This window comes from Neolamprologus brichardi, chromosome 4, assembly GCF_056152115.1.
Source record: "Neolamprologus brichardi isolate AB-2024 chromosome 4, ASM5615211v1, whole genome shotgun sequence".
NCBI lineage: Eukaryota > Metazoa > Chordata > Actinopteri > Cichliformes > Cichlidae > Neolamprologus > Neolamprologus brichardi.
The window spans coordinates 11,930,588-11,958,232 of NC_142107.1; the positions used below are offsets into that span (position 1 = coordinate 11,930,588).

Below are 27,645 nucleotides of genomic sequence, written 5' to 3' on the forward strand. Positions count from 1 at the left end.
TGCATTTGCTATAACCAGCTTTGCCGAATTACCGCTACAGTAATGCATCCTTATAATTACTGACATTTCTAACGACAGTGCAGTGTACGAGCCAAGTACGGGATGTTTTGGCTCGTGTGGTGAAAATGTGCGTTTGTCTCGCAGAAGGATCGCCTCCTCTCTTCTCGAGACTGAACTTTTAAATTACGTAACGGCGTTTTCCGTCTTTTCAGAGCAGCCTGTCGGAGCTGAGTTAGTGGCTAATACGAGCAAAGAGACAAAACTGAAGAAGAAAAGAACATTTTAAACTGTAAACAAGAGAGGTGTCACCCTGCGCGATGGCCTGTTGTTGGCGGGGAGCATGGGCGGAGAGATGACCGTGAGGACACGGAGAGAGAGGGTTAGTTAGGAGAGGAGCCTGGGACTGCCCATGGTGGATGGGCGGAGCAGTAAGCATGCGCTGAGCTGGCAGACTCTGGGCTGGTCCTGACGGGCTGGCTGGGCTCCGGGCGGCTGTCTGTGCGAGTCAGACGGTCGTGGGGGAGACTTCCATCAGCACTCAGCGTCTCCCCGAGTGCGGAGAGGGAGGAGAGAGAAAAAAATTCAGGCAGAAGACACACGGGGATCACTGCGCGAAAAGAAACCAAAAAACAGCCCTACCTCTGCATCTGGAAAAGCACCGAAGAAGCTAGAGACGATCCTCTCCCTCTACCCCACATCCCGTCGCCAACCCGCCCTATCTATCCTATCCACCACCACCACTTGGTGCCCTCCCACCCCTTCACCCCCGCCCCCTCTTTGGAGAAGCAAGACCACCCATAGGAACCCCTGTACTTGACCAGCGTTGCCATTAAGCGATGCGCTTTGAATTTAGGAAGAAATCACCTATGCGCTTTTGATGCACAGCACAAGCAAGTGGTCTTCGTTGTTTTTTTCCTCAGCGGGAACAGTTCAGGCTAAGGATCTCTGGGTGTTTGCACTTTTTTTGACGGGTTTCCAGTGTCGGGATAACATGCAAAATATCACCCCACGACCACAGACAAGGCTGTCATCCTCGTAGACAAGCCTTTATTTAAACGAGCAGCTGTCACACACGCTGCGTTTTAAGGCTTATGTTTGCTTTTCAATGCTTAGAAATAATCCTGACAATGGTCTGCAAACGGACCGCCTCTCCAGACACCTAGTTCTATTTTCCCAAGACATGACAGCTGTTTATTTCGTTTTTAACGTAGAAAAAGCAACAAACTGACGAGGGGTCTTCTTGACACAGACGCCGTTAGAGCCACGGGACTTTGCGTGCGAAGTTTGCACAGCAGAGATCGGGACACAGCCGGAGATATCTCGACCACATCCACGGCATTCTCGCTTCAAGGTAAGCCAAAGGCAACCCTATCTGAGACGTCAGTTCTGTGTGTTGTGCCCACTTGTCTTGCGTGGCCACGCTGGTGTGAGTGCGCTCCTGCATGCTTTGTGAGGAAAATTTGCGCGAGTTCAAACAGGGCAGTGACCTATTTTCGGGGACTCTCTCCAGCGGTCCGCCGAAAATCCTGCAGCCAGGACTCCCCGCTCTGTCACAGCCAACAGGCCGGTGGAGGCGAGCGTGCCATCGCCGGGTTTTGTGCCATTCACCCACAAACCGCGTCACCGACCTTTTCCGCGTGTCTGCATCCGTTCTTAATCCAGCATCCCTCTCCACAGACCCCGAGAGAGACATTTTTAGAGCAGTGTCACAAATCTCGCCCTATATAGAGGCATGCATCACCGCTCAGCCAGCTGTTGTGCAAGACAGAGCCTCCCTGATAGAAGCTCTCTGATGTTTGTCACCGCATCTGATAGAGAGTTCAACGTCTCCATGCTTGTGAGTGATACGTAAACCGGTGATGTTTGTTATTGGTAAATAAAGAAGATGAGAAAATACTTCTTTTTTTTTTTTTAACTTCTTTTTTCACTTAAACTTTTCATCTTGCTGCAACTGGGTATAAAATGTGCTGTGATTAAATAGAATATTTTGCTCATAACTATGACCTTAAGACCTCTTTGAGGTGTTTTTACATGCCTGCCATTGTGTCATTTTTTTTTCATCCAGTTCTGAGTTAGATGAGGCCAAGCATGTAGCACAGGGGGGCAAGGATGAGCCTTGGCAGAGAAACCTAGATAAAGCGCTATTTTCCTCCAATTAAGCAATTCCACTGTTCCTAAGCCTAATTGTGTGCACACTGGGACTGGGCCTGGGATGGACCTTCTCCCCATTGGCTGCCTCCCCTGGTCCCATTGTTCCAGAAGATGCCAGGGGAGAGAGAGCCGAGCTCTGCCCTGCCAAGGCAGACCTAACAAGGCCTACGCTGGAGGGTAATAAGGCCTGATCATTAAAACGCATTAGGCCACAAGCAGAACGAGGCACACTCAGGGGCCGGGATAAGAGCTGGGTGACTGTATATTTCCAAGGTGACTGTGAGGTGTTCTGGGAACAATATAGTGTGTTGGTGCATGAGAAAAACTGTCACACAGGCAGCATGTGGAGAGAGGAGGTCTGGCCACAGGCCCACTGGACCTCTCTCAAAGAATGTGGGGAAGGAGCGAAAGAGGCCGTGGAGGCTTTCTGCACAGGGAGAGACTCCTTTTGCTCCCTCCCTGAGGCCCCCACTATGTAATCCATAAACCTTCTCAGAACTGTGAGCACAGGTGCTCCTCACATCCACAGCCCGCTGGCTGCATTGTTTATCCAGTCAGCTGATGATCAGTTCAGCCGCAGGTCAACCATAACATCCATCCGAGAGAAAGACTGTGGTCAGACGGAAAGGCATTTATCACCATCGCTATTCAGACAACGACTCTCTCCCACAACATTTAGTCATTGCAGAGAAAAGTCTCTCATCTCCACCATAAAGCCAGATGTCCACAGAGCTCCAGCTGTGCGTCTTTGTGGTGGCATTCCACGCTCACAGGATGTGTGTGTGTAATTTTCTTGCTGTATATTTCCTTTTTCTTCCCTTAATTCATACATGGCCATATGTTGGGAACTGGACTGCTGCTGGGAGCAACAACTTGCACTGAGTGCTAGCCAGAGTTATAGGTCTGACAGCCTTTGGCTGCTGTAGTTGGTTCCTCAGAGGATATGTACTATTAAGGCTGTCCACCGTGCCAGTCTCTAAAATCAGATCATGGGTGTGGTATTCACCCCCTCCTCAATTTTCCATGTGTCTTGAGATTGCACCGCAACCGTGACATCATTCAGTTTTGGTCCAAACTGTGAGGGAACGGCAGCTGTTTTATGGTGGAAAAGGTGGAACTCAAAGGCGTACTCCTGCGTCAGCATTACCACGAGGTTTGTGGTAGAGAGATGGTGGGAACCCAGGGTGCACTTGTGCTTAATACCTTAAACGAGGCCCAATAAAAATGGACACCATAGATTTGATTGTTATATTGTGCTTTTTGCATTGCCGCCAAAGAAATCCTCATCTAAAGTCTAAAAGGTGGCAGAAGCAAGTTGGTTTTTTTCACAGTTTCATGTAAAACCACAACAATATGTTTGCCAATTAAGAGGGGAAAAAACACTGTGCAGAGGGCGAGGATTGCTACCAGTAAGTGGGTGGGATGTAAGTTGCACAAACCTGCTTGGTAAAGCCAAGTTGAGTGTTCGAATTAATATCACAGTGGGGCTCCGTAGCTGCTAGGGATTACAGGCGAGCTGAAAGGCAACTCAGCAGCAGGGGAGGGAGGATTACAGTGGTCAGTGAATGAGGCAGCATGCAGTGAAAACAAGGCACCTGATACACACTTGCGTTTATCTTCCCAGGGATAAGAGCTGCAGCACTTGAGATTTCCCATGGCAGAGTCTGTCCTTTCTGGGGTTTGCATTTGTAGAGAGTTAACGCTAATCAGATGAACAGCCTCGTGCTTCATGCATTAGGGAAATGTCACGTCTCGAACGCGTTTGGCGGGGTCGTGCATTCAAGCTCGTTACCAGTGATCCAGGAGATGCAAGTGTTGTGCCAGAAGAAATGTCTTTGTACTGAAGCTAGGCGGAGAAGGGAGGATGGTCAGTTTTTGGATACATTTCTAAGAAAGCTGTGCCTATTTGAAGATAAGTCGCAATGAATGAGTTGCCTGTTATCATTAATTAATTAAATTATTGCCAAAACGCTAAGGCAATGTAATCATTCAATTGCTTACCTCTAACTGTACATAAAGGGTGGATAAAACCACTTTGGCATCATCCACTGGTTAGTAAAGTCCTCTCTTGTAGCCTCAAGCTGAACACCTGGAGGCTACTTCCATGTAAATCTCAATACCTGAATGTAGATCAACTTGTATATAATAGTAAATCACTTCCAGATGAATCAAATCTTTTATTCTTAATCATTGCCACGTGCTTGCTGAATGACACAGACATATTTTGCAGCGCTGCAGACTGATGTGTCTGTATGGGTCACACTCTTGGACCCATGCATTAAGAATAGATAAAGTGCATACAGTGACTTGACTCATTCTAGTTTGAAAACTGAAAAAGACCAGTGCATACCGCTTTGCTCCCAGGCTGGCTGGGGCTCACGCACCGTGCATTTTTCTCCAGTTAAACTGTAACCACTAATCACCTCACGGCCTCACTGCTTCCTCCTCGAGCAGACCATTCCTGTGTCCCCAGGGTGGGTTAAACTACCCCTCAGCCCCCTGCCCCGAGGGGATATATGGTCTACCCTTTTCTTAAATCACCTGTGTGGGACATCCTAAATGAGTGCTCAGGCTTGGCTTTTTCTGTGAGGATCTGCCACGGTGAAGTTTAGGGTCAGTTCCTCTGCTGCAAGTGTGCAGTCCTGCATTTCCAAAATAAACACAGACAACTCAGTGCTTCACTCCAACCACCCCGCCCTACCTCTTCCCATTCTCTTTAAAGCGCCTTCTGCACTCCCTGCTCAGTATTTCTATCATGAGAGAATTTCAGCTCGCAAAGCCTTGCAGACAATATGCAGACCATGTCTGGGGCAGGGCACTGCTGATGAGGAAAGATAGAGAAAGAGAGCTAAGACATGGGAGATTTTAGAGGAAGACGCTCTCTTTTATTCTCCTTTCCTTTTTCCTTTTTGTACTTTTGGTCCATTTCCAGCTTCATTGTTACTGTTTAACTTGCAAATGAAAGTAAAAGTAGATCTAGTTTGACCCTTTAAGGGATTAGAGAGCTGAGTTAAGGGATCTGCCAGTTGTACAGTAATATACCTAAAGTATTGTGGTTGAAGTGGAGCCACAGCTGGTTTATGTTATTATTTACTTGCTCGGTCAACACCCTGGATTCTGTCGTGTGTGCTCAGGGGCACTACAGCAGTCCAGTTTAACTTTGTGTGTTTGCTTGTTTGAGGAGAAAAGAAAGGGAGGAGCTCTGCCTGTGAGTATGGCTGAGGAGTATCGGACTGGGAAGGGAGGAATTGTGAGGGTTTCTTTTTTTTTTTCTTTTTAAGAGAAGGGGGTGAGGGAGAGAGATGGGTGAGGCATTTCTGAGATTCACATAAGGCTCTCAAGTCTGGGCCTGGGCCTGGCTCTCTGTCTGGGCATATCCAATCCTGTCAGCTAGCTTCCAGACTTTGCCCCCTTCACCCCCCTCCCTCCTACCACCCTCTTCCCCTCCATCCCTAATTCCCTGGGACTCCATTTCCTCCTCGCGTTCAACTCGGCTTCTATTCCCTTCTCTTCCTCCGTCCTTCCCTCATGTTTTTTGTCTCCCACTTTCCATGAGCCCCCAGCTTCATGTACATTACATAAGACATTCTCCATCTTATACATTCAGTAAAAGAGAGAGAGTTAGAGGGGGGGAAAGTTTGGCCTCTTAGTGTTTGTACCTTCTCTGTGGTGTTGTGGAGATGTTGCCAGCACTAATTTAATTCATATGTAGCGTGGTTGTTTTCCCTTTTTTTCCCCTCTTACCAGGGAGCCTTATGTAATTTGGGAATGTTTTAAGTTTGAGGCTGCTTTTTGAGACTAATTCTGACCTCAGACGCTTCTGTGAAACAGCCTCACTGTTTTTATTTGCTCGCTAAAAGCGAATTGGCTTCAGTGGCCATCTTAACTATTGACGGTCGCCATCTGAAAGCCGCGTACTCGCTCTTTGTTTGCTCGTGTCTTTAATAATCGGTGCTGTCAGTCATAGTTGACTTTGCCATTCCTTATCTGATTCTAAAGTGTTGGTATTGATTCAGATGCAAGAGCATGGCTATTTTCTTGACCTTCAGCTCTAACTGAGACTCTTTCTCAGGCTGCCGATTTGCGGTTTGTTCCACAACACATTTATTTGGTTCTTCGCCGTTCGATCTCTCGTTTCGCCAAAACGAGAGGAGGAATCGGCTCCAGATCTTTCTGACGCTCAGCTCCAACTGATAGCACGACTTGGACGCGTCAACAAATTTAAATCGAGAGTTTAGTGCTGTTCCATTTTACAGCATTATGCTCAACTCTGTCTGTCGCCATCTCAGTCACCCTCCATCTGTCCCTTTGCATCTGTCTCTCTGCTCTCTTTTTCCCTGCTTCCCACTCTTGGATGGAGCTTCAAAAAAAAAAAAGGGAAAAAAAGATGAAAGCTGCAGGGTGGAGCCTGTCACCAGTTGAGCTAGAACACAGAAATACAGAGAAAAAAGGAGAGGGGTGGGAGACAAAGGTAGAAAAAGAGAGAGGGAGAGAAAAGACTGTCATATTGACCTTGTCATATTGCCAGCCATGGTGGGAGGAGACATGGGGCGGAGGGTTACTCAGAGAAAACAGGCGCTCCATGTGAGGAGGGAGAACACAGGGCTGCCATTAAGTTGGCAGAGCCTCACAAGGAAAAGACAACACAAGCTTTGTGCCTACATGTATACGTGCGATCACTGGAGAGGGAGGAAGAAGGGCTAAAATGGAGGTATAGCAGACAGTCTGGGAGTTGGGGGTACACCGAGATTTAAAGAAGCAGGAGCTCCACAACAGTCCTGCTGCTGTCCATAACATGAAAACATGCATCACGTCACTTAGTCTACTAATTGCTCTCTGCTGTTGTGCATTTCTCCCTCTTCCTGTTTTCCTCCCTTTTCATTATGCTTTGGCTTGGGAAGCAAAGCCCCTGTTCTGTCCCTCCTCTTTGTACATGAACACATTCGTGCACACGTATAGACCCACATGCTAACAAAGCCGCACCAGTGGAGACACTCCCAGGGCACATCTGGGCCCGTGCCCCGCCTTCTTTGTTATTGCCATTCAGTACAGTTGGTGCACAGGTGTCGCCCAGCCCCGCTTGAGAGAAAGCGACAGGGGTGAAGGAGTTTAAAAGTTAAAGGTGCAGCAGACGTAAGCCTGCAAAATAAAGAGAGCACCCACCGACTCCGTGCCTCGCCTCGAGCCTACAGGAGGCCGCGTTGCATAAAGTTGTTGTTGGAATCATATTACCGAGGCTATTGAATAAGAAGACCTACTTCCCAGGGATTTCTCTATTGAGTTGCAAGTAAATGAAAGTGGCTGGAGTCAGTGTGTAAAAAGAAAGGGGTTTGTTTCTCATGCGTGTGGTGCTATAATATTCCCGTCCAGGAAATGACTGTGAGACAGACGAACCCCTCCCAAAAGCTGGAGCGGTACCACAGCGCTCTGAACTGGTCTGAACTCCACAGCACACAGCTAAGCATGCAGCTCACTTGTGCATGGGTTCGTACCCAAGAGCCGGACAGTCGGTATGTCTGCGTGTGCCTGCACTGTGTGGATGCATACTATAATTCGCACCCCAATCCTTGATGTTGTCACCGAATCAATAGACCACAGGGACAGATCCACCGGTGCTAAAAGTAATTCAGTTCTTCTTAATGTGCCTCAGTTTCTATGAGTATCAACCCTAATAAAATGCCCTCAGACTGTTTTGAACTTTGTAGAGGAGAAAGGGAAAGAGGGGGTCCTCTGACTTTCCCATGCTTTCTTACTCAGATGCTTTATTCTGGGATGTTACCAGTGAGAAAATAACTTGTCCCATTGAGAGTTCAGCTGAAGACGTTTTATGCACTCTGAGATGTTTTGAAAAGAGTTTAAAGCTCTCATCGTAATTTAAGTATATACTTTCATACATCCTCAAATTTTAGTGTACACACCTGTTGGCTTTGAGCTGAAGTCATTTCTCTTTAGGCTTAAATCCTGAGCTGGGTTTTAGGGAGTGGTCAACAATAGCTTGTGTGTGTGTGTGTGTATGTGTGTGTGTGTTGCTGAGACAACCTGGTAATTTAAAGATTTAGGCAGGTGCCAGTGCTTTGCATTCCTATCCTGACCTTGCGCTCATTTCTGCTGCCTTTAGGGGAGGTCTGCCTCGGCACAATTGGTAAAGCAGAGGTGGGTCCACGCGCTCATGGAATCATTTTTTTAAATTCATAACATAAGTTTAAATCTTTTTAGTTACTTTAAAGTGCTATACGATTCAGACTTTTAGTGGAAAGAATTTCACTCCACGTCTGTTGTATATACATAGTATTAAAATATTTCATCTGCACTGCCCAACCAAGGAAATGAAGAGGAAAGGAGGTTTACTTTGAGAGAAATGCAGACCTCCAAATCAAACAATGAAATTCGCTCCTTCGCTTAAATGTCATATCGCACGTCTGGCTGTTAGAATAATGCTAATGTTTGTGTGAGTCAGCTGGAATGACAGCATCTAGTGTGGGAGTAGCAAAGAACCGTCACTTCCGAAATACAGACCCTTTTCAGTAAACCCCAGCAAAACAGCAGCAGCTGGTTAGTAGGCTGATGTGAGGATGAGTGTGGGGGTGGAGAGTCCTGATGTTTGATAAATTAAATAATTTCAGAAGTTCCTTCAGTAGATGTAATTTAGTGTGCTCGAAAGAGGATACACAGCTGAACGCACGCAAGCAAAAAATCACCCAAACTTTTGCTTTGGGAAACATAAATGCTCACTTTTATCATAGCTGTTTTTTTTTTTCTTCTTCTATCACCCAGCGCTCACACAGTGTCGGGCTGTTTTAACTTCCTCTCTCATTGGCTTCATTCCTTCCTTTCTTTCGTCTCCCCACCTCCCTTCTTTCCTCCGCCGTTGCTTTCCTACTGAGTGTGGTGTGGTGACGCCCCTGCTTGGCTGGTGCTCCAACTCCAGACCCTGTGATTGCGCGCAGGAGTCAGAGGATTGCATCACTGCCTGTGGGGAGCGGCCACAGGAATGGACTGAAGGGGGGGGGGGGGGGGGGGGCAGCAGGGAAAAGAGAGATAAAGAGTCGTGAGAGAAGTCAACAAAGGAGAGGGAAAAGAAGGGGAGAGAGCGATGACAGACGCTAAGTATATAGATGTAAAAAGTGAAGAGCAAGTCAAGAGGGAATGAAGATGAGGCATGTTTTGTTTATGTGGAAGCATGTGAGAGCAAAGATGAGAGATGAGGAGTGAGGGCTGGAGGGAATACAGTCGGTAGGCTGCAGAGGGGAGACAGGCCCAGCAGAATTACTGTGGAGGTCAAAGTAAGCCTGGGTGGGGATGCCAATCAGATATTCTCTTCTCTTCTCTTCTCTTCTCTTCTCTTCTCTTCTCTTCTCTTCTCTTCTCTTCTCTTCTCACGGATGGCAGTAGAGCTGAGTTCACTGGTTGCTATTGCCCCACTGGTGCATCACCAGATGCCAAATATTGTGAAATGCCCCTCATTATTGCAAGATTACTCACCGCTCTTCAAAGCCTGCGCTACCGCTGTGTGAAGTGCCTTAAGCGTTAGCGTCGGATGGGTTCACCGCTTAAACATTCACCAAACAGCCAGAGTAGATGTCCTCTCGTTGGGGGGAGGGGGAGGGGGGGGGGGGAGGATTAGCTCGTTACCACTGATTGCTGTCCTGATGCTACGATATACATTTAAACTGTTAATTAAAACCTTATGTGGCCCATCTGATTGTGAATGGGGAATAGGTAGGAGAAAAACAATCCAGTGACTCAAAACACATGCTGCTACACGTGGGCTCACAGTCACGTACAGTTCATGTCATACAACAGCTCATAAACTATAGCCGGGTAGGAAGGTTCCTAGCCTCGCACCAATATGCAGTGTTGGGAAGGTTACTTTTAAAATGTATTCCATTACAGGATACAGAATACATGCCCCAAAATGTATTCTGTAACGTATTCCGTTACGTTACTCAATGAGAGTAACGTATTCTGAATACTTTGGGTTACTTAACATATTATCATGCTGTTCACAACTACGTGAATGTACTATTGCTGTGATTTATTACTGTTACTGAAGGTTCGCGGCTCCGAACCGTAGTAAAGGGACCTCTGACTAATACGTCGGGTTCGTGTCGGGCTCTTAGCCGAAAAATAGCTTTACTTTGTTGTCTGGGTCAAGTCTGCTTGCGAGAGACAGAGAGAGGGGTTGAAAGGCTGCTCCAACGGAACTTATTGTTTCGGAGGAAAACACGAACACAGCGTACGAGTCTTAATAGCTTACTTACAACTGGGCTCGTCAGGCACTCTTCTTGGCTGCAGTGGTTATTATTATATTTACATGCTTCCAGCTCCCGTTTTTGCTCGATGACAGCTCGTACTTTTCCTTTTTCTCCCTCCCTCGCTCACAGACACATAACGTGTATGGCAGTCCATTCTCCCTGCAGCACGGACTACACTGCCTATGATGCTACATTCTTTAGAGCTATACCTGTAGCATTCTGCCTATTAGCTTAGCACAACAACAACAAAAAAGCGCTCTCTCACCCAGGAAACACAGAGAGAGAGAGCGTCACCCTGTAACCATGGCAACCGTGACGCTGCCGCATGGAACAACAGAACGTAGCTGTCAAACAAAACCCAAACAGTCCTGACACGCCACAATATGAAACAGGGAAGTACCGCCGTGTAATCCATTTATTTCAACAAAGTAACTGTATTCTAAATACCACCTTTTTAAACGGTAACTGTAACGGAATACAGTTACTCATATTTTGTATTTTAAATACGTAACGGCGGTACATGTATTCCGCTACTCCCCAACACTGCCAATATGTAGCAGTTGTCTCCAGCTTTACCTGCCTCTTCCTTTATTTTTTCCATCTTAATACATAAAAAAACCCATACATAATATTGTGAGACACTGATACAAGAGTAACTGGCAAATTAAAGCAGTTCTATATACTTTTTTAACATACCTCTATTCTCTTTCCACCTATTCACCCACTCTCATCACTCCTCACCTAACCAAGACTGCCACAATCCCTGGTTTTAGCGGGCCATAAGGCTTACAGACACATTGTGAAATCTCAGTCAAATGGCTTTTTATAGATCATTCGAGGCCTAATCTCACTATATGGCAGACTAAGTGAAATTGCTGCTTTGTTGTCAGGTCTGGTCTGAGTGCTGTTACTGCTCCATACGCAGCCTGGTGGAGTGTGTTGATTCAAATTAAACATACACAGCACATCAACCCATAGCTTCTAGTAACAGATAACTGATGTCAGGGGGCAAGACCTTACACTTTCACTGTAAAAATAAATAAATAGATGAAATGAAATTAAAAAATCCCTCTAATGTGCTCCACTTTTCCTCTATACGTGACTTTCTGCCTGAATAAGCTATGAAATGTATTTGACCAATTCTAATCAGACTACAAATGGAAACCATAAAGCTGCTGTTATCCCACAGATTCTGTACATCTATGGGGAATAAATCAGAGATTAAAGCGATTATATACATTGACATCAAAACCTCTCTAGTAGACAAACTATGTGATAATAACACACTTTCTAAATTTACCCCAGGCATTATGAGTGCATATAAACATCATTAGTGCATATCCTACAGGTCTAAAGTGCAAGTCTGTAACATGAAACTACGGTAAATACCTGGTAGTTTCCTCTAAGGGATCAAATAACTGGGGGAGCAGGTAAGAGACAAGCTACACCCTTGGACAGGTTGTAGGCCTAACACAGACAGAGAGAAACGGCCATTTACACCTACAGCCAATTTAAAATCACTAGTTAACCCAAACCAATGCTTGTCTTTGGACTGTGGGAAGAAGCAGAATACTGGAAGAGAACCCAGAGACGGGGATAACCTCCAAACTTGACTGAGAAAGGCTCCACCTTGGATGCAAACCACAACCTTCTTCTTGCAAGGCAACAGTGCTAAGCACCACCCAGCCACCATTTCCCAATATTGGCTATTATTATTATATCTCTATATATATTTATATGCCACATTCCCCTTTTGCAACCTCAGTTGGATTGCTAAATAAACGACCAAATTATTAATGTTTATAAAAGTTGGTGTCTCACCAGCAGCTGTAATGCTAAAGAAATACGAAATATTATAATGCAAAACAGGGAAGAGCAGAAAATACTTATATAATAGATGGTATTGCATTTCTTTATAGTGATCACAACTTTGTGCAACTGCTGTACAGTGAAATTATAAGTCAGGTTTACACTGCAGTGATAAAGAAAAAAATGCTTTTACTAACCAAAAGCTTTACATCACAAGAAACACCACTGTAAGTGTGTGCTCGTCCCTTCTGTTGTAGCAGTCCCCTTTTGACAACAAACCACAAGTGCGACCCGCCCTCCTCGTTCAGTGCCTCCCTCCCTCCTGGCACCTTCCCTCCCTCCTTGCCTTCTGCCTGGAATTCCTGAGTGTCTGAATGCTCTGGCTGGAGGCCATCAGTAGCTCGCTGAGAAGTTTCCTGTTGCACCCTCTCCCTCCTTCACTCCATCTATCCCTTCCTTTTCTCCTTCTTTCTTTCCCTTGCTCTTTTCGCCTCTGCTCTGTTGTATCTCGGGCCTCTTTCTTCTTCTCTATCTCGGCACCTTTTATCTCCTCTCTGTCTTTTATTTGTTGATGATGTATGCCTAATATCTTTTTAAAACCCTCAGAAGAGCAAGTGGCAATTTTGTGCTTATTCTTCCCTGAAGCATGTTAACACATGTGTGCCCCCCCCCCATATATTCCAGCCACTGTGACTCCAGCAAAAATAGTTTTTCCTCAATAGCCCTTCCCTTGTGGCTCCATGCTTGCTGCTATTACATAATCCTGTGTAAGATCCTGTGTGCCTTTTTGCAGTAGAGTCAAAGACAAGAGGTAGAGGTTTGAAGGAAAAGTATGAAAAATTGGAGACACCAGCAAAACCTTTTGAAATCCTTATTATACATATGTTTTTTTTTAAATAAAATGTTTTAATACAGGAAATAAATTGGCTTTGCAGTATTTAAAGCAGAATCTTGTGTAGTATTCAATCAGAGGAATGTAAGTAAAGTAAAGTAAAATTTTATTTATATAGCACCTTTCAAGATACAATCACAAAGTGCTTCATAGAAGCTAGAGCATAAAACATAACATAAAATGTGATAAGAGTGAAGGTGGAATATTAACATAAAGGGATAACGAAGCAGTAAATGTAAGAAGAGCAAAAAAAGCAAATAATGAAGAAATAAATACAAGAAGAAAAGGGGAATATGGGGCCCAGAGGAGGAGGAGGAGTGGAAACTGAGGTTTCCTGTTTGAGGAGGTGGCTGGCTGAAGAGGACAGAAGCAGGGGAAAAAAAACACTCTCCTGTGTGTGTGTTTGTGTGTTGAGTGATCCATCAGGGGCTTAAACGAGGGAGGGGGGCGAGGGTGTGTATGTGTCAGCAGAGGTGGGGTCACTTGCGGTTATTACTTCGAGCAACGTCGGCGATGAGACAAGTGTGAGGGAAAGAGTGACCATTTTTGGGTCTGTTTTTCGTGCGTCTCTAAATGCAAAGATTCTAATCATCGGCCTTTAACTCAGCTGATGATGAACGAAAACGCCTTTGTCGCATCCTTCTCGAATTGATCTCACCTTTGACACGAATCCATGTGAATCTGACTCTTGAGGAAAACTGCAGATTGGAGTCACAGTTGTTTAGAGTACTGCGCTTGTTTGCTTGAAAATGTGAGGGTATTGTTTATTTCCTCTAGGCCTGGGTCACAGATGTTGAACAGGGGTCAGAGGTCACACCGCACCCTCACCTGTTGGATATAAAGTCCTGCAGGTTTCAACATGACTGGTGCTGCAGCTGTGGGTCGCTACACATCAGCGCCAAGCCACAGAAAACCTAGAAACACATTTACTAAGAGAGTTACTGACCTTTAGTTCATTAAATGTGCCAGGCAGCCGTTGTGTTTGCTTTGTGATGGCAGAAAGTCCACATTTAGGTCTCAGTAACCTCATAATTATTCTGTTTAAAATGTGATGTAACTACACCGTGCTATAAAAAGTTTTTGGATTTCTGAGTGGACTATACTGGCTCTGATTATGTTCTATCAACTGATATATGTGCATACACATAAGAAGACTCCTTACTGCATGCATACTCCTCCACGTGCATCTTCAAATAATCTATTCCATTCTAATCTATAGACATAGTGCTGTGCTAAAGTCTTGAAGCACTCATCATTTATTTATGTTTTGCTAAGAAAATAAGTGCAGCAATTTATTCAACAAACAAGTGCAAACATACATGGAAATGCAGTATATTTGTGCTTATAGTTCTAATGAGTTTGAAAGTCAGTATTTGGTAAAATCATCTTTATTCTTCAAAACAGCCTGAACTCTCTCAGCCAAGCTTCATTGTAATTTCTTTAAGTCGTTTGCAGGAATAGTTCTCCAGGCTTCTTGAAGGACGTTCATTCTTTGGATGTTGGCCACCTTTTGTTCCATTCTCTGCTAAGATGATCTCACGTTGCTTTAATAATGTTGAGGTCCAGGCTCTGGGGAAGCCATTGTGTGTGTGAGTGTGTGTGATTCTTCTTCTTTTAAATCCAGGTAGGCTTTTACTGCATTGGGAGTGTGTTGGGGATCATTGTCATGCAAAAGATAAAGCCATTCCCAGTCAGATGCTTTCCAGATGGTACTGCACGGTCGATCAAAATCCAACGGTACTTTTCATAATTTCAGCAATTTTGACAGTATCCTCAACACCACTGACTGAAATGCAGCTCCAAACTATGACAGAGCCTTCACCGTGTTTTTCCTCCCTGTTTCCCTTCCTTAAGAATGGCTTCTTGACTCTTTCTGATGGGGGCTTCGGTGAACAGTAGTTGAATCAACACAAGGACCAGATGCATCTCTCAGGTCCTGTGTCATTGGGTTTTTTTTTTTCAATTTCCTAAGGAAATGACTTTCAGATACTGCTCTAGATAGTTGTTTTTTTTTTTTTTTAGGACAAGATTGCGCTACACACCACTCCAAGTTATGCCAACCTTTTGGCTAATAGCTCTTTGGGAATCACCTTTTTGGTTGTTTAAAAAAAACCTTTCATGCCTGTGAAACTGTGTTATATTTGGCATTTTGTGTTTTTGTGACAGCTATGACAAAACTTCAGAGGAACTTCAGAAAGTCTAGAGAACTATTCCTCAAGACCACTTACAAAACTACAAGAACGTCTGGAAACTTGGAAGCAACGGGGCAAGAAATGCGTGGTGGCTAAACTTTTGCACTTTATACGTGTTAATGTGAAATCTTTTTTTAATTACGAATGAAATTGTTTTAAATAAAGCTGTATTCACTCAAATATATTCTAATGGTATTTTGAAATATGTGTAAATGATGTCTCTGACTAATTAATTTATTCAATTAATTGTTTTACTTATATATTTATTGCCAGTTTAATATTGGCTTAAATGGCATTGTTTAGGTTAACGCCATCGGTCACTAGAAGCTATCTTTCTCATCATGCTTTTTTGCTCTCTCTGTGTTCTCTTCACGTGTGTGCATGTGTGTGTGTGTGTGTGTGTGTGCGCATGCGTGTGTGTGTATATAAGAGAATGGAGAGAAAAAAGAGAGCAAAGAGCCCCGGGGAGAACTGGCTTGCCTCCTACAGACCACCTCCCAGGGTCACAGCAGGAGGGAGATTAAGTTACAGCCAAACTCGGAGGGGGTTTCACAAAATGTGTACGCACACACAAACACATTCCCTCACTCTCTGAAACCCACACTGTGACAACAAAATATTGCACAATGCGATTTTATAAACTAAAATAATCATCTTATACTGCACAATTATAATGTTTTCTGATGCGTTTTATTGGCGCGTATCTGCACCATCAGACCAAGCAGACTGAGCTGAAACGCAATCCTCACCAGATCAGATTAGGGTAAAGATCAGTCGGTCAGAGTGGGGTCAGCAATGATCCATGTGAGCCTAGCCTCAGAGCACAGGGGTGTTGAAACACATAGCCCTCCTTTGACCTGAAGCCCCCTTGCACTATTTCACCCTATAAGTAACCGTGCTGTCTTTCTCACACCCTCCAGTCTCGACCCAGGTTCACCCCTGAACACACACATACTCATACTTTATCAAAGCAAGGTCAGCAGAGTAAGACTCGGGTGGAAGGGTTATACAGGGGAAAAAGTCGCAAGGGTTGTTAAAGAGGACATGCACAAGCCTCCTTTTTAGCACGCTTCCTCCTCCACTTCCTCCTCACCCTCGTATATCCTCGCTGTGGCCCCCTCGGTCATCCCTCTGCTCCGCTCTCTCTCCCGCTCAGCTGCTGTAGTCAGTGTTTACTCTGCTAGAGCGAGAGGAGAAGGCCCAAAGAGGGACAATGCCTCCTTTCAGAGACACTGTTGACCCCCACGACTGAGCGAGGAAGTCTGCATGGGGGCCAGCCAACACCCCTTCCCCAAACTTCACAGCCATCCGCCATTAGGCTTTATACAAATCCTCGCATATCACACAGACGTGCACACAGAGCACCGTACTCTTTCCACCTCAGTATCACTCTTTCTGTTAGGCACCCTTTCTCTGTCTCATTTTTCCCACAAGCCCCCCCTCTCAGTGACTGAGTGTGGAGTCAAGATCCCGTAAATCCTGTCCAAGATCCACTCTGTGAGTCACTTCCCAGCCACTCTACTATTTCTCCATTAAGAAACAATCACGAAGGCAGGTTGAGGTGAAATTCAGCACATTCATCAAGAGTTATACTTGTCAAGTCCAGTAACCTGATGAATGAGTAGTAAAGTAGGGGGGAAATGCCCTCTGCAGCCAATTTCCAGATTTGACTGTCTGCAGGCTGCACTTTTACTGCATGTCCACACTTCTCCTGTCTGTCTGGGTTAAAAAAAAACAAAAACAAAGCAGGTGTAGCAACTCTGGGATCACATCAGTGAGGTATGGATTGCTCTAGGCTTTGTTGTTTAGCTCGCTGTCATTAGGAAGTCCAAGAAACTTTTAGGTGAATCTTGTTTTAAATATTTGTCACATTGTTTACTTAGGGGCCCCTTTCTTTTATAAGGCCTTCAAGTATTACCGTTTACTTATAGCAATGAACATAATTGCCCCATGCTGATAATGAATAAAAGCCAATAGAGCTTTAAGCCTACAAATGACACGTGCAGACATTGATCAGTTATTTTTTATCAGCTTGCTGCTGATTAAAATAATATTTTTCCTCATTCATCTCAAAGAAATTAAAGCTGTAGTTCAGTGGACACATGTAACCCGAATAATTAAAAAAAACCCTACAACTTAATGTTGAACACTTATTTATTTATTTGGAATTTAAAAGCAAGAAAAGACTGGACAGTAAAGCTCTTTTGGGAAAAAAAGTGGCATTTTCTCAACATGCAGCAGGACGAATGATATAAACAATAGTCTTTGTTATGCATGGAAACAACACTTTTCTTGGCTAGCTGTTGTTTGAGTGGGCTGGGGGCTGATGCAGAGGCGTGTTTAATAAATTGGAGAAAATGAACTGCATAGTCCATTTTGTGTGTGTGTGTGTGTGTGTGTGTGTGTGTGTGTGTGTGTAATGAAAAACTTGGGACATTGTCAAATGTATCAATAAAAACAGAATATATCAGGTTATTTTGAATTTGATGTCACCGTAACATCTCAAAAAAAGTTGGGAATGCGTAGCATCCCCTCTTCTTTTAACAACAGGCTATGGACGTCTGGGAGCTGAAGAAACCAGCTGATGGACTGTTGGGACAGGAATGTCGTCCTGTTCTTGTCTGATTTAGGATTCTAGCTGCTCAACAGTCCTATGTCTGCTTCGTCTGCTTTTTCATTTCATGATGCATCAAATGTTTTCAGCTGGTGAAAGGTCTGGGCTGCGGGCAGGCCAGTCGGGCATGGAGGCCACTATGAAGCCATGCTGCTGTAATAATTGCAGTATGTGGTTTTGCTGAAATACGCAAGGCCTTCCCTGAAAAAGACGTAGTGTGGGTGGGAGAATGTATTCCTTTAAAATCTGTATGTACCTTTCAATAATTTCCAATTTCAATTCGTCTGACCACAGAACAGTTTTCCCCTTTACCTCAGTCCATTGTAAATGAGCTTTGGCCCGAAGAAGACAGCGGTGTTTCTGGTTCACATATGGCTTCTTCATTGCGTGATAGAGCTCTAACCTACATTTGTTCATAGTACGGTGAACTGTGTTGAAAGACAATAACTTCTGGAAGTTTTTTGAGCCCATGCAATGATTTACATGACAGAGTCATGCCTGGTGTTAATGCAGTATTGCCTCAAGGCCTGAAGATTTTTGGTCTTTTCCCTTGCGCACAGAGATTTCTCCAAATTTTCTGAATCTTTTGACGATATTATTTATTTTGAGCAACTCTTGTCTCTCTAAGATGCTGTTTTTATATTCAGTCTGTTGCCAGTGAACATAATTAGTCAAGCTGTTTCTTTTTACTACCCCTTCCTTTTCCAGCCTTTTGTTGCCCCGGCACTTTTTTTTGACGTATGCTGTTGCCATCAAATTCAAAATGAGCTGACATGTGTTTTAAATGGTGCATTTTCTCAGTGTAGACATTTTATATGTTTAATATGTTCTAGTGTCAGTGGGTTTATGAGATTTGCAAAATCATTACATTCTGTTTAGTGTAATGGTATGCACAAGGAGCAGCCAGCAGAGAAGATCTTTAGTGTGTGGTAGTAGCTCTCTGCTTGACATCAGGTGCCAAACCAAATTCTATGCCAATGTTATATGGATTCAGAAATTCCATATCCATTCCTCATTGCATTTTGTAGCATGGATCATAATGTCGATGGGTCCCTGCATAAGATTGAGCAGGATTTATAGAAAGGTTAAGCTGATTCCTGGTCTGCGCCTCGGGGTGAGAGCTTTTACGCATTTAAAGTGGATGACAGGCGATTTTCTGCTACTTTGGCCAAACAATAAAGCCAAAAAATTTCTTGGCAAGCATGTGTGGTAGGAGTTACAGCAAGTTAGTCATAGCCACCCAGTACAGCAGAGAATGGGAGTAGTATTAACTGCAGCAGATGCTCATATTCACTATGAGATTTTTAAATGTTTATTTTCACAGTTAATGACAACAAACTCCACTTGACAGCAATTACCAGTAAAATCCCGTCTTTATTGTTAGCAACATTCATTATGTGTCACCATATAATTTACAATAACCGTGTGATTGAAAACAATAATAAGGGAATCTCCTCGTTTGGAGGTCTGCACTGGTGAAGCGAGAAGCATACAGCCGGTTAAGGACTAACACGCAAAATCTCAGGTTCTGTGTTTTATTGCGACACCAACATTTCTTTAAGCCAAGAACCTTTTACATCATGCGAGTCATTTAACAGCTTCACATTTTTCATGTGTTCATTGGTTGTGTGGTTCACTATATTCTGGACAATGTACACAAAGAGCTTATTTTAAAGCAGAATGCATGATTGTCTGGGTTTTTTTTATTATTAGTTTGCTTATAGGAGGTAATATTTTATTTACCCACTGATGCTGGCCTTTGGAATTTTTTTTCCCAAAGAATTGTTGTAAGATGTGTTTTTATGTGCATGTGAGGAAAATGGGTGTCTCTTCATGCATCACAGCTCATCTCATCGATGATGCTGCTCTCATACAGTGCCTTCTTCTGTTTGCATCAGTACGTGTGTGAACTATCATCCTCTTATCTATGGCTGATTGAGTCTTTACACCCCTCCCAACCCCCTGGCTGTGTGTCTGTATTTGTGTGTGTGTGTGAGCTGTTGGCGATCCCTCGTTGGGATGGCGAACCTGGTGACCTCCCTGCTCCATGCCTCCCAGAAACAAGGGCTTCTCATGTGGCTGCTAGCCAGTTGCACTGAAAGCCCACCATTCACGACTAGCCATCCCTTCTATGAGTGTGTCTCGGCATGTGTGTGAAGGAGAGGGGGAACAGATGGATAATTTTTGAAATTACAGTTTGAGCAATTGCTTGTATGCATGTGTAAGCAAGCATGTATTTCTGCAAGAATCTGTGTGCATATGGTATACACTTTATAGACACTTAAAATAAGAAATGATAAAACTATGCAACTGTACAGATGGAGAAGATGTTTGTGTAGAGAAGCACTGAATTTTAGGACTTTATGTTCAGAGGATAGCTTGGCTTAAACATTCAAAATTGTATGGCATAGACTGTATGTAAATGATAGTCCCTTTAGCTTTGTAGCTGCCACCATAGCAATGAAAACATTTACATGGCAGGCTGGGATTATTAACTGTCAGCTAATGCCAGCAACTTTGGTCAGCATACTGAATCCGTAGACCAGGGATGAGAAAGTCATTTTTAAGTGGGCCAGACCAGTGAAAGTCTCCTTTCTGTCAGTGTAAACAAGTTTAATTAATCCCCAAGATATCTTAATAAAAGAAAAAGAAGTGCAATTTTAATAAAACATCTCAGTCTTTCTACGTGATAAAGAAATGCTGCTCCTGAGAAAAGGAAAGAAATCTGTGAGCACAAATCTTTGGGCTTAAATTCTAAGACATGAATGTGGACGATTACAGAAAGAAGAAGTAGTTCTGGTAGCTTATTGGCCAGACTGTCCTGTAATATAAAACTGAAAGTTTTTATTAATTAACAGAAACAGTCTTTTTTCAGCACTTTCTATAGTAGATAGTGTAAAACCAGGAACTTTCTGTCATTTAATTGTTTATTAATTAATCACTTTATTGTAGCCATAGCCATGCTGGAGTTCTGTCACTTAGAAAAGCTATAAAACGTAGATTTTCCCGAGCCGCTCAGTGGGTCGGATTGGTTTCTTTGCCGGGCTGATTCTGGTCCCTGGACCTTATGTTTGACATCCCTCACATAGACTGTATGGGTGACACAGATTTTTGCCAATTAATGCAAAATAACATACTAATAAACTGCCAGAATTTCACTCACTCAAAACCAAACATAGGTTTATTAAATTGGAAATAGTAGAATTAAAAATACTCCAAAACACATTTGGAACTCTAAAATTAAGCATTTATCATAAAATGGGGGTGTACTGAGGTTTCTCACAGACGTCATGTGGATGACACTTAGACATAATAGACATGATACAACCATCGGTTACTAGTGAAAAATATGTATTCCCTGACTGGATAGCAGTGGTTCCTGGAGGATGCCTGCTCTCAGTGGGGGAAATCAGATTCAAAGAGGGCAATGTACCAAAAACTTCTTAGTGATTGCTTTGGTTGTTAGCAGATTACTAAAGTTACTGTAGTTTTTCACATATGTCTGCAAATAGTTGCTAACTACTAGCCGAGCAGTAGTACAATTTGGTAAAGTGCAATAAAGAAGTGTTGCTAGAGTAAAAGCTGTGCCTCAGCACAGCAGCCAGCTTGTTTCATAAGGTGCAACTTAGACTTTGAGGGCGAATGGTCTCCATTTATGCTTTCAGTACAGCTCAGAGTGTAGCTCGCCAACGTTTGTGGACAAGTCCATCACTTCCATTCAATCTATGACTGCAGTAATATGATAAAGACCAAACCAACCTCAGGGTTTGGAGTGGGTGTGCTGGGTTTATCATAACTGATTTCAGCTCCGACAGCTTTCATACCCGGCCGCAGAGTCAGCGCAGAGTCAGTTTGTCTACACCTTCTTCCCAGTAGGCCACAGCAAAAAAACAAAAAAACAAAAAAAACAGAGCAATGGCCACCACCGTATGGTAAACAGCAGGAGTTTACAGCTGTTGAATTACCTTAGTCTCCTTAGGACAGAAACTCTTTGTCCCTTACTGTACACCACCTGCCTGTGGCCAGTCCAAGTTGCTATTGAGCTGCACACCAGGGAATTTAGAAAATGAACTGAAGCCGTAAAAACTGGACCACAATAGAATTCCTAATTCATTTAATCAAAAGAATGTGATTTTTTATTTAGGAAGTTATTGTTAAGGATTTGAACTCATAAATATAACAGTGGGCTTCATGGAGGTGCCCAGTTCCTGAGTCAGAATGAGAGTTAGAAGAAGAGTCATGCCCACAGCCCCCAGTCTGGGTCCAGAGGTCAGTGTTTTTAGAGGAGGGAGGAGATAAATGCAGTGGGTACAGCTGAACTTAAAGACCTTCAGGGTTTGGTCTCAAAGGTCTACGGTGTCTGAAGGTGCACGGTCTCAGGGGTGGGGGTGATGTGACGGAGCCAAAGAGTGGCCGAGGGGTGGAAAGAAGTCAGGCTAGCGGTGGGGGTGACCATCTGGATTGGATTGTAGACATTCCTCAGGATGAGTGTTCGTAAAGGTCGAAGAAAAAAAAGAAGAGGGGTCACTGGGCCCTCAGTGTGTGTGTGTGTGTGTGTGTGTGTGTGTGTGTGTGTGTTTATTTTTCTTTGGCTTACTCGGTGTTTCAGTTTATGATTGTGGTCGGTTCGGCAATGTTTAAGGTATTTCTTCCCCAGTGGGATTGTGGAAAGGGAGATACTTTCAACAACATTTACGTGCGCAGTATTGCAGGTGTATATTAACGCCGAGCTTGCACGCACTTGCAGGAGGGAGGTCTGCGATCATGCTGTCGCTGGACGAGCCTCTGGACCTGAAGCTTCCTCGGAGGGCCAACGGGAAGGACAGAGGGGCGCGCAATCCTCCTCTCTCACCGCTGCACCCCAAACATGCTCGCCAGCTCCACATGGCAGATGATGGGACAGCAGTCATAGAGCCTGCCTCACCAGCATCTCCACACACAGGTGAGTAATAACAAACCACAACACAACTCTGTCTATGTTTAAGTGGACACACTGAGGCTAGTGTCCCTGTGTTGTGTTTTCATAGGCGTGCAGGTGGTCCCTCATGATCGAACAGACACTCCCACCCCCCCTGCAGTGGACCTGAGCATGTCTCCATCCTCCCGCCACACCCCAAGCTCTCCAGAAATGACCAACGGAAACTACATCCCTTCAGGCGTGAGTATATCAGTGTATCACACACACACACACACTCTGACAAGCAAACATAAGTGCTCCAAATCCACATTTTCTCATACTCTTTTCTTCGTTCACCTCCAAGTTGTTGTTAAAATGAACACCGTCTCTCGCTGCAGCGGTGAGTGAGCACACTTTCCTGTCGACAGCTAGGAGTGAGTCAGCCTGCTAGGGTCAGCAAATCAGGAACAACATCGGGTTGTGTCACACTCACATAAGGGAATCAGGCTATGGAAAGGGTGGGAGGCCTCTGTGTGAGACAGAGTGGCAGAGTGAGGGGGTAAAGTCTTATCAAACACCTCTTGTGTCCCCAACAAATACCTTTGTCTGTGCAACTTGGACTCAGTGGCCCTGCTGGCATGATGTGTGTGTGTGTGTATGGATGTTGGTGTGTACATTTATAATCGGATTTAAGACATGCAGACCTCACGCCGCCTAATTCAATTCCCACGCAATTGAATTGAGGCATGCTGGCTGGGGCCATTCAGTCGCCCCACATCTTATTGAGTCTCACACATCCCTCCAACCCAAACTCGCCACAGCACACTTAACTTATCCCTGTGGACATAGATAGGAGACTATTAGTCTATCTTACCGTCACACCCAAAAATAAGACATCTTACAAAGTAGCTCACACACTTTTTGCACACAGAGCTGCAGCTCAGTGCAGGGAAACGGTGTCATTTTATGAAATTTGTCACCTGCGCATTCTAACACTGAAGACTGTGATCTCTCTGTACGCCCTTTTTCTCCGTCTGTGCTCCCCTTGAAATCTCCGTGTACCTGTGCGGCTCTTTGTAAACGCAGCATTTCATCCTTCCCATTCTCTCCTCGAGCTAAGATAAACTGTGTGTATATATGTGTGTGTGGGTGAGCTGGTGCATTAGATCTTTGAGCCCCAGCTGAGATCCAGCGAATCTTACATCTCTCATGCCGAGCTCAGGGATGTAGGGAGGTTTTGTAGTGCACAGCGGGAAACTACTAGAGGAAAAGTGGAAGGGATTTTTTTTTTTGAAGGGAAGGACATGAATCTGCAGTTCAGTACTCCATTGATAAAAAGCAACACTTTTACTTTGTCAGTCAGTCCGTCCATCAGCACCTGTCTGTTTTTCAAATGCAGCGCACTCCACAGCTTTAAAGCTGGAAGTGCAACAGCTAGTACTAAACAGAAGGTTTCACCCTTATACGATCATAACTATGGACAGTGGCAGCTGAGTTTTATTTACATATATCCTTTCATTTTCTGGGTTGTATGATATACAGTAAAGCTTGTGCAGCAGTTTAATAACTCTGTTGCTGTTTTCCCTCTTTTTTGTTTGGTTTGTTTTTACCAGAATTCTCATATCTCACAGGCCTTCCAGTTCTTTGTGCCAATAGGACATGGGACAGGACTTCACCTTCCGTCCTCTATGTTCATTGGCCAGACTAGTGACAAGAGATCCTCTCCAGATCTTTCAGCAGATGAACAGCTAGCCTGTCATTGGAAGAAGGTAAAGCTTTTTCTGATCCCCTTGCAGGGAAGTTTGAATCAAATCAAAACAACTGCATTGTCACAAGATTATATTCAAATGCTTTCCCCTCCCTTAGTGCCATCTGCTGTTTGACTCCCTGCAAGATCTGGTAGACCACGTTAACGACTTCCACGTCAAACCTGAAAAGGATTCTGGGTACTGCTGCCACTGGGAGGGCTGTGCTCGCAAAGGGAGAGGGTTTAATGCTAGGTGAGTTGAAAACGGTTCTTTTTGTCTCTGAGGGGGGAAATTCAACAAGTGAGAAGTAGATTTAAAGCTTTTTCGTTTGTGTGTGCTGCAGGTACAAAATGCTCATCCACATTCGCACTCACACTAATGAGAAACCCCATCGCTGTCCCACCTGCAACAAGAGCTTCTCGCGCCTGGAGAATCTCAAGATACACAACCGCTCACACACAGGTCAGTGGTCAGAGCCCAGTGAGTACTGACGGATATCTGAGGCAGTGTTTGCTATACAGTTAAACTGTAAAGTAAAAATTAATAAGGAAGTTCTTTATAATAGTCAGCTTGTGTTTTTGATGGCTTCTATCGAGTCATATTAAATAAAACATGACATTTTGTAAATGGTGGTCTCCATTAGAGTAAGAACGCAGGCTAAACCGAGCTATGCTCATTGGCTGACTTGTGATTGGAGAGTCAATAGATAACAGCTGTTTGGTTTCAAAAAACTAAGACGATGACTGCAAAAACACTCAGCTTGAGGCTGTGAAATCCTTCATATAAAGTCTCTACTTAATTCCTACAAAGGCTTTTGTTTTTGTGGAGTAGATTTTTAAGATTTTCTGGATGAATCTAAACATCTGTATCATCTCTCCCCCTGCAGGTGAAAAGCCCTACATTTGTCCGTATGAGGGTTGCAACAAGCGCTACTCCAACTCCAGCGACCGCTTCAAACACACACGCACGCACTATGTGGACAAGCCCTACTACTGCAAGATGGTGGGCTGCTTGAAGCGCTACACAGATCCCAGCTCTCTCCGCAAGCACATCAAAGCCCACGGCCACTTTGTGACTCAGGAGCAGGGCTCCTCGGGTGGAGTGGGCTCCCTGTTAAAGGGAAGTCAGAGCGGGGGGTTTACTAGTGGTGGTGGGAAAGATTCAGAGTTGTCCTATGTGAGCGGAGCCCACATTATAATCCCAGGGGCAGCGGCTGCTCTCCTGGGAGGCCATGCTCTGCAGGGCCTCGGTGGAAGCCTGCCCCTGTCCCCACTCAGTTCTCGGCCCCTGGACCTCAGCACACTGGGCTGTGCCAACTCCCCTCCTGGCAGCTTGGGAGGAACATCCATCCTCTCTTTCAACGGCTCCCCGCTGGGTCTCACAAAGTCCCATCTTCTCTCCCCCGCGTTTCCCTCCTCGGCCCTGGGCCTGCCGATGGTGCCGGTTCTGGGGCCCGCATCCGAGTGCAGGGTCCAGAACCACCATGCAAAGAAGGGCAAAGGAGAGGAGGCAGAGAATGAGGTGACTGGGGGGGCCCTGAACCTCTCCACAGGAGGGTCTCATGATCCTTTGTCCTGGGTCGTCATCCCCCCAGGCACTGTGGTGCTCAAGCCAGCTGTGGTCAACTGATACACACACACACACACACACACACACACACACACACACACACACACACACACACACACACACATGTTTTACTAACACACATTCCAGAAGAGCTCAGGGGGTCGGGATGGGAGGGTCAATGCCATAGTGAGGGTCTGGGCAGTCAAGGGTGATAGGGATTGGCTCGCACAATCAAATCCAGGCAATGCATTGGGATAGAGACACTTAAAGAATAAAAGCATACTTATCAAATCGGCAATCAGCAAAAGCAAGTGAAAACAGTACACCTCACAAGAATGAGTGTGCAACGGAAGCCTATCGCATTGTTGGCAAAAAACTAAACTTGAGGCCCAAATGCTCTGTTCAGGAAACTTGTATGTACTTTTAAGGCCTTACAACAGGCTCCTCTTTCCTCTCTTATTTTATACTCTACTCATTCCTGTTTGCTGTTTCTATGGACAAGGACCATGAACGTGACAGTCTTAGTGCTCTGTGTTCTTACAAAAGTCCTCCTTCATTGACAAGTATTTATAAGACTGTACTTTGACAGTGTGCCTCCAGCTTCGCAGTGAGATACACACACACACACACACAAACACACACACAAAATAAGTGACGCGCTCACATTTAGGCAAACAGGGGGATTCTCAAATCACTTTAAAGTTTTGACCTATTTCTCGCAGGGCGCTGTGATTAATATGATCCAGACAAGCTTGCCAAACCAAAGCAAGTGAACTCAAATGTATTTGTGCGGGGGGACGAGACCATTAAACACAGCGAATAATAGCGTCAACTGGCTATAGTATCGAAACCTCAAAACTGCTGCTAACTATTGACAATCTGTCCCCAGTTTGGGGAGAGGGTGACCAACACAGACCAGCCTAGTCCACCAGAATGTGTACGAGGTGTGCAGACTAGGGGCTTTTAGGGGCACAGAGCGAACTGAGGACATGACATAGACAAACGGTGTTACATCACCTGGCAATCACCAATCGATTTTCAAGTGAGATTTAAGGCACTGTGGTGTAGCCGACACCCTCCAACGCCCCTCCTAGTAGGACGTGACACACACGACATCCTGCTTGCCTTTTACAGAACTAGCACTGTTTTTTCTCCTGGATTGTCCAGCTGCTTTCCCGTAATTGAATCAACACAGCCAGTTTGCGTATGAAAGGGCCACTGTGGCGATAAACACTACTGTCTTGTATTTTTTTTTTTTTTTTTTGTAAGTAACCCGACCCAAAACCAGCTGTGAAAAACAGGTGGTCGTCCAGTCGAGGTCCAACCCGGAGCCGTTGGTCGAATATTTGTCCCGAGTTCAACAAGTTTTCACGCTGTGCCAAAAGTACCTGGAAAACTGCAAGCAGGATGTTCGCATTGTGCCACAGAGGAGGGGTGGAGGTGTGTTGGGGGGGGGGGGGGGGGGGGGGGGGGGTTATGCACCCAGTGCCACATACAGCTGGACTGACTATGAAGCCA

General features: G+C 44.7%; 1 protein-coding gene across 2 annotated transcripts; it reads left to right on the forward strand.

Moving 5' to 3' along the window:
• Positions 1–414: 414 nt before the first annotated feature.
• glis2b (GLIS family zinc finger 2b) lies at positions 415–27,544 on the forward strand. Of its 2 annotated transcripts, none has more exons than XM_035908024.2 (7): positions 415–1,351; positions 22,661–22,855; positions 22,941–23,071; positions 24,442–24,579; positions 24,677–24,810; positions 24,902–25,020; positions 25,445–27,544. In XM_035908024.2, exons 2-7 carry the CDS (start codon positions 22,678–22,680, stop codon positions 26,185–26,187), a joined length of 1,443 nt encoding a protein of 480 aa, XP_035763917.1. In that variant the 5' UTR covers positions 415–1,351; positions 22,661–22,677; the 3' UTR covers positions 26,188–27,544. The 2 variants fall into 2 exon arrangements, with proteins under 2 accessions (XP_035763917.1, XP_006791497.1); XM_006791434.3 differs by having other exon boundaries at positions 416–1,351; positions 24,424–24,579.
• The last annotated feature ends 101 nt before the right edge of the window (positions 27,545–27,645 follow it).